This window comes from Aureococcus anophagefferens, assembly GCF_000186865.1.
Source record: "Aureococcus anophagefferens unplaced genomic scaffold AURANscaffold_5, whole genome shotgun sequence".
NCBI classification, from domain to species: domain Eukaryota; class Pelagophyceae; order Pelagomonadales; family Pelagomonadaceae; genus Aureococcus; species Aureococcus anophagefferens.
Window position 1 is genome coordinate 1,120,583 of NW_008705565.1, and position 7,325 is coordinate 1,127,907.

General features: G+C 71.9%; 1 protein-coding gene across 1 annotated transcript; it reads right to left on the reverse strand.

Annotated features, from left to right (window-relative positions):
* Positions 1 to 81: 81 nt before the first annotated feature.
* Positions 82 to 5,798, reverse strand: AURANDRAFT_62605 (hypothetical protein; the record flags this gene model as incomplete). The annotated part of the gene is made up of 4 exons (XM_009036996.1): positions 82 to 970; positions 1,169 to 1,772; positions 2,215 to 2,219; positions 3,748 to 5,798. 4 exons carry the CDS (start codon positions 5,796 to 5,798, stop codon positions 82 to 84), a joined length of 3,549 nt encoding a protein of 1,182 aa, XP_009035244.1.
* Positions 5,799 to 7,325: the final 1,527 nt, after the last annotated feature.

Genomic DNA, 7,325 nt, shown 5'->3' on the forward strand with positions numbered 1-7,325 from the left:
CGCCCGTCGCGTTCCCCCAGGGGTTCTCGCAATAGGCCCCGGGGCGCGCGCTTAACCGCGACTTTGAGCTTGCCGACGTGCTTACTGCATCGGGATGAGCCCCCCCGCGGCGGCGCCGGGGGCGGCGTCCTCCGCGGGCGCGGGCGCGGCGGCGACGGCCTCGACGACGTCGCCCGTCGCGGCCTGGACGAGGTCCCGGAGCGTCTCCTTGGACACGACGCTGGACTCGTCGGGCAGCGTCGAGTTCATGCCGCTCGCCGTCGACTGCTCGTCGCGCGCCTCGAGCCACCAGTCCGTCTCGACCTTGTTCACGTAGGCCTCGCGCGCGTCCGCGTCGAAGAGCGCCGCGGTCTCCCGAAGGTTCGTACTGAGCACGGGCGTGTGGGGCCGCGCCGTCGCCTGGGCGTCGGCGCGCTGGGCCGCCATGGCGCGCTGGTAGTCGCGCCCGAGGCTCAGCCGCTCCGTGTTCTCGATGGCCTCCGCCGGCGTCTCCGGCGGGCCGAGCTGGAGCACGTCGTCGAGCGTGAGGAGGCAGTAGAGCAGGTTCTCGACGGCGGCGGCGCAGCGCTCGTGGACCGCCGGGTCCACGCGGAGCGCGAGGAAGGGGCTCACGGAGAGGCCCGCGGACGGCGGCGGCCGCTGCGCGAGCTGCGGCGTCGTCGGCCGCAGGCGCCCGAGGTCGTCGTCCTCGCCCGAGTGGACCGTGCCGTCGCCGTCGAGGCGGAAGAGGGGCGCCGGCGACGGCGGCGCCGAGGGGTCCGGCGGCGGCACGGCCGACGGCGGCCGCGCGCGGTCCGATAGCGGCGCCGCGGACGCCGCGGACGGCGCCGCGGCCGCGGGCGCGGGCGCCGCGGAGGCGAGGGACGAGGCGCTCGGCCGCTCCGCGGCGGGCGCCCTCCCCGGGCTCTCGACGCGGTCCGCGCCGACGATCGCGCCGAGCAGGATGTCGTCGAGCGGCAGCTCGAGGCGCCTGCGTGGACATCAAATCTTGGACCCGACTTCAATGTGCGCGTATGCGACCGTTTCGACGCAGGGCTTTCTGCTGTGCTTCGAGAACTCGATGAGAGCCATCGATTCGTCCAAAAATCAGCCGAATCGACTTCGATGTGGCCGAGCTAGAGAGTTCCGAAGTTTGGCGGGGACCCCCGAACCGGCGGTTGAGTTCCACGCGGCGAGGCGCCGCGCCGCGCGCACGGTCTCGAAGAGCGCGTCGGCGATCGTCGGCCGCGCCAGCTCGACGATCGTGAAGAGCTCGCCGCCGATGTCGGCGACGACCTTCGTCGCGGTCCGCGCGCAGCAGTCGTGCGCGGTGACGGCGCACGCGCGGAGGAGGTAGCACGCGTCCGTCTCCGACAGGCGGTAGTCGCTGCTCGGCGGCAGCGACAGGCGGTCGCGCACGCTCCGGAAGGTCTCGAGCGCGTGGCAGATGCCGCCGACGAAGCGCTCGCCCTCGAAGCGCGCGAAGTCGCAGAGCGCGTGCTTCCTCGTCTCCGCGTCGAGCTGCGCGCGCGGGTCGTCGGGCCGGTGCCAGCCGCTGGAGACCCGGACGTAGCGGAAGGTCTCGTCGTCGCTGCCCCGGCGCATCCAGTGCCACGAGTCGGGGCCGCAGCGCAGCAGCCGGTTCGGCCGCCCGTCGGCGTAGCGCGGCGGGATCTCGAACTCGAGGCGCCGCAGGCGCTCGAGCTCCTCGGCGCTCCGCGTCACCGGGCCCATGAGCTTCTCGAGGTGGACGCTCATCTTCGAAGGGGTACCGCCGGGCTCGCGTTCAAAGCCTGGGAATTCACGAGCTAACCATCACCATAGCGCGGCCGAAGATGTTGAACTTTTACGTGAAGCGGCAACGATGTGATGGCCCGGCGGCGGCACGAGGCCATCGTCGCGGCGCTCGTCGTCGCGGCGTGCTGCAAGTTCCTCTGGCAGCCGCCGCCGCGGCCGGCGCCGGCGCCCCGGAGCGCTTCGAAGCGACCGACCGCCGTCGAGGTCGCGGCGCCGGGACCGCATGACTTCGAGGCCGTGGCGCTGCCCGCGACGCCCTTCGCGGCCCACGACCAGACCTGGGCGCTCTACGACGCCTTCGCCAGTGCGCGCGACGGCTGCGCGACGGCGACGCTCGTCGCGCAGTTCGAGGGCGACGAGACCTGGCGCCTCGCGGTGCTGAAAGACGCGGGCATCGACGGCTGGGCCGCGAGGCGCGCCGCGCTGCGCGCCGAGCACAAGGCCTGCGAGGTCTGCATCGCCGGCGCGCTCAACATCCGCCGGGGCACGCGCGACGCGGCGGCGCGGGCCTTCGAGCGCCGCGGCGGCGCGCCGCGCGCCGTCGAGTGCGCGTTCGGCGAACCGGGGCGGCCGCCGGGCCCGTGGGTCCCCGCCGCGGCCCTCGACGGCGCCTGGGCGAGGCACAAGTCGACGCTCGTCGTCGAGTGCGCCGTGCCGCCCGAGCACCGCGCCGCGGCCTGCCGCCGCGGCGGCGCCGTCGAGGTCCGCGCGCGCGACGCGGGCGACGCCGCGAAGCGGCCGCACCCGGCCGTGCCGCTGCTCCTCCAGCGGCCCCTCTTCGCCGACGGCGACGCCCGGAGACTCGGCGCCTGCGCCTGGACGCGCGGCGACGCCTTCCTCGAGCGCGCGCTCGGCCGCGCCGTCGGCGGCCGCGGCGGCGAGCCGTCCGCGGCGCGAAAGCTCGCCGAGTGGCTCGCGTTCCACCGCGCCGCGGGCGTCGGCGCCTTCCGCGTCTACGACAACTCCGCCGGCGTCCACGGCGCGGGCCTCGCCGGCGGCCTCGGCGCCGCGGCCGCCGCGTCGCCGCTCCGGCCCGCGACGGCGCCGCTCGCGGCGGTCGGCGCGCTCGAGGTCCACCCGTGGCCCGAGGACCAGGCCCTGGACCGCGCCGTCGCCGCGGCCACGGAGGGCAACCTGACGGCCCAGTCCTTCTTCGGCCGGCCGAGCCAGTACGCGGCCATGAACTCCTGCCACCGCCGCATGCGCGCGGCCGGCGCGGCGTGGGTCCTCCACGCGGACGTCGACGAGTACGCGGTCCCCGCGCGCGGCGGCGAGGACCTCGCGGACGTCGTCGCGCGCCGCGGCCGAAACGACGGGGGCATTGTCGACGCCTACGCCATGCCGTCGCTCTTCTACGCGCGCTGCCCCGGCGACGACCGCGCGGCCGCGACGCTCCTCGGCGCCGCGACGTGCGCGGGCAAGGCGACGATGCACCGGCGCAAGCTCCTCGCGAGCGCGGACCGCGTCCACTACGTCTGGGCCCACTACGTCTACCTCTCCGCGTCCCCCAAGAAGAAGGACGCCGTCGCCGTGCTCGACCCGGGCGACGACGCGCGCCTCGTCCACGTCCGCGCGGGCTACGACCTCGGCGACCCCTTCGCGGCGCGCGCGGTGTTGGGGGGGCAGTACGGCGCGGCGTCGGCGGAGGACCGGGACCGCTACGCCGCCACGGTGACGCCGCGGCTTTCGGGGGCGACGGGCGTTTCGTGCGACGACGCGCCGACGGCGCCGCCCGTCGCCGTGCCCAAGGCCAGGAGCATGCGCGACCGCATCCGCAACGAGGCGCTGCTGCCGCTGACGCGCTGCGACGACGAGGCGCCGTCCTGGCTCTGGTGCTGGTGCCGCGACGCGCGCGCGAGCGCGGTCTGGGGGCCGCGGGTGGCGGCGATGCTCGGGGACGTGTGGGGGGCGGCGGGGGTCACCTAAAACCGAGTTACGCGGGCCTAGAAGTCCGTGTTGGGCTTCGGGAACATGTCGTCGAAGCCCCCGAAGTCGTCGTCGTCGCCGCCGCCCCGGCTCTTCCGCGGGTAGTCCTTCGACTGGCTCATCTTGAACGCGTGCTTCTGCTTGCTGTGCGTCGCGCTCATGGGGTTGACGCCCTCGAGCGCGGAGTCGCTCCGTTGGAACCCCCGCGCTTCGGACATCTCGTAGCCCGCCATGGGATTGTTCCCCGCGAAGCTCGAGTCGCGCTCGCCGTAGCCCGCGGCGCCGCTGACGCCCGCGCCGCCCTGGAGCTGGGCCTCGGCGCGCATCTTCACGCCCGCCATCGGGTTCGCGCCGGCGACCGTCGACTCGCTCTTGCCGTAGCCCGCGGCTTTGCTGACGTTGTAGGACTCGCTGTCCCGCGCGCGATTCGCGCCCATGGGGTTGCTGCCGCCGACGACGCTCCCGCGCGCGTCGAAGCCCGCGTCCTCGCCGACGTTGTAGTCCTGCGCGCCGCGCGCCCGCGCCTTCGCCATGGGCGATTCGGCCCCGAACGTCGACCCGCGGCCGCCGGCGAAGCCGTCCGCGCCGCCGAGCTCGGGCTCGTCGTCCGCGCCCCGCGCGACCATGACGACGCGCTTCACGTAGCAGTAGACGACGAGGAGCAGCACGTAAGCCAGCGCCCCGAAGAGCGCGACGACCTCGCCGCCGTTCATGTTCCCGAGCAGCGTGTCCTCGGGCTCGTAGACGATGTAGAAGTCGTCGTCGCCGTCGTCGTCGGAGAAGCACCCGACGGGCACGACCATGTTGTCGAGGTCGCCGATGTTGTCGTACGAATAAAAACCGATGTCCGCGTGGATGTTCCCCCGCACGACGATGTCGATCTCGCCCGCGTCGTCGAAGCACGACATGCCCAGGTCCCAGAGCGACGACGCGCCGTCCCACGACGACTCGTGCTTCGCGATGACCTCGACGCGGATCTTCTTCTCGTCGCCCGGGTCGATCTTGAAGGGGTCGACGACGACGATGCCGAGCTCGTAGCCGTCGACGGTCTCCACGGAGAACTCGAGACCGTCGGAGAAGTAGACGCTCCAGAGGAAGTTGTGGTCGATGAGCGTGACGTCGAGGTAGCCCGCGACCGTCATCTGCGCGTCCCAGACGGACACGTCCTCGAGCCAGATCTCCGACGCGCCGAACCAGACCTCGGGCTCCGAGGGGTACATGGCGGCGCAGGTCACGCACAACAAGGTCGCCAGGTTGAAGGACAGCCAGAACCCCAGATGGGCCTTTTTTTGCTTCTTCTTCGTCATCGACTTGCGGACCGTCCGGAAGCACATCTGGCTGCACGTGCCGCAGCAGCAGCACAGCGACAGGCAGCCGATGGCCGCCAGGATCATGCCGCCGACGTTCGTGTGGCCCATGGTCACGGCCGTCTCCGAGCTGTGCGCGCTGTAGTCGACGGACGACGTCGGCGGCGACGTCCGGCCGCACGTCTCCGCGAAACAACCAAAATCCTCGCCGCAGAAGCACGGATAGCCCGCGTCGCAGACGCAGCGCGAGTCCTCGCAGGAGTAGTGGTCCTCCTCCGTCGCCGACCCGCAGTAGAGCATGCACGTCTCGCCCGGCGCCTCGGCGCACGTCTCCGGCACGGGCGTCGGCCACGGCGTGTCGTAGGGGCACGCGCTGAGGTCGTAGTAGTCGCCGTCGCCGCAGTAGCAGTCGAAGCCGTCCTCGCCGACGCAGACGCCGGCGAGGTAGTCGCACGTCGAATGCTCGCCGTCGCAGCCGCTGAGCAGCGAGCACGTCCGCGCGTCCGCCTGGCAATTCCGCGACGCGACGGCCGGCGCGAAGGTCGGGAGCGTGAAGCTCGGGCAGGAGCTCGCCGCGTGGCAGTTGCCGTCGCCGCAGAAGCACGGGTGGTCCTCGTCGCATTCGCACTTCTGCTCGAGGACGTCGCAGCTCCGGTACGCGCCGTCGCAGCTCATGAAGCACTCCTCCGTGTCCACCAGGCACTGGTTGTTGAGGAAGACGGGCGCGATGGACGGCGCGGGCGTCGTCGGCGCGGGCGTCGGGCAGTGGGGGCCCGCGAAGCAGGCCATCTGCTCCTCGCAGAAGCAGGGTGTTTCCTCCTCGCAGTAGCACTTGTAGTCGCCCGAGATGATGTTGTTGCTGCAGTAGGCGTTCTCCGCGTCGCAGTAGAACGTGCAGTCCTCGACGTAGAGGTCGCACATGTGGTGGTTCGGCGCGCCCGTCGGCGTCAGCGTCGACGGCGACGGCGTCGGCTGGGGCGTCGGCGTCGGCGTCGGCGCGGGCGTCGGGCAGAAGGGCCCCGCGACGCACGACATCGTCTCGGGGCAAAAACAGGGGAATTCTTCCTCACAATGGCACTCCCAATCCCATCCGCAGTCGGCGTTCTCCGCGTTGCAGTACAGCGTGCAGCTCTCGACGTAGTCCTCGCACCCGTGCGCGTTCGGCGCCGGCGTCGGCGCCGGGCCGTCCGACGTCGGGTACTTGGTCGGGTCGCGCGTCGGCTCCGGCGTCGGCTCCGGCGTCGGGCAGAAGTCCGCCGCGGTGCACGCCATGAGCGACGAGCAGAAGCAGGGAAATTCCTCGTCGCAGTGGCACATCCAGTCCGCGTCCGAGAACACGTTGTTGCTGCACCAGGAATTCTCCGCGTCGCAGTACACCGTGCAGTCCTCGACGTAGTCCTCGCACATGTGCTTGTTCGGCGCCCACGTCGGCGCCGCCGTCGAGGGCGCGGGCGTCGGCGCGGGCGTCGGCCGCGGCGTCGGCGCGGGCGTCGGGCAGTAGGGCTCGACGTGGCACGACATCGTCTCGGAGCAGAAGCAGGGGAACTCCTCCTCGCAGTAGCACTTGTAGTCGCCCGAGAAGATGTTGTTGCTGCAGTAGCTGTTCTCCGCGTTGCAGTAGAACGTGCAGTCCTCGACGTAGACGTCGCAGGTCGCCGGGATGCCGTCGCTCTGGGCCCGGACGACGGCGACGGCCGTCGCGAGGGCGATGGAGCGGAGCATCTCCGACGTTCCCTGTCGAGGCTGAGCCGCGGCGGGGGCTTCCGGTGGACCTGGCTGTGAGCACGAGGCAGCCCGACGGCAGAGCGAGACCAGAAGCTCGCCTCACCCCAAGGGCAGGCCAAGACCGCAGCCAGCCGCCCAGGGCCGACCCAGCCAGCCAGCCAGGGACGTCCAGTCCACGAAACGGCCCCTCGCTACAACCTCTACAACGCGCGCCTACGGCGCGCCGCGCCGTCCTGGGGCGGCTGCGGCGACCGGCTGGCCGCCGGCCACGCGCGTCGGCGCTCGCGCTTCCGTCACCCCCGGCGGGCCACTCCGGGCGCCTAATTAGATTTTGACATGATTCCCGCGCGAAAATCGCAAGATTTGCACATGCAACGTCTACATTGAAGAAATGGGTGGCTGCCAGCGACCGAGCCAGCCAGCCAGCCAACATTTACCTTGCGGTCTGCCAAACCGGCCCTGGGTCGAGGATTGTTATTGTGGACTGCCCTTGCCTCACCCGTGAGCACGGCGCACGAAACGCGGTATCGGCTGATGGTGCACTGACGCTGCAGCACACCCAAACGAGCGATTAAAAGCTCGCACAGCAGT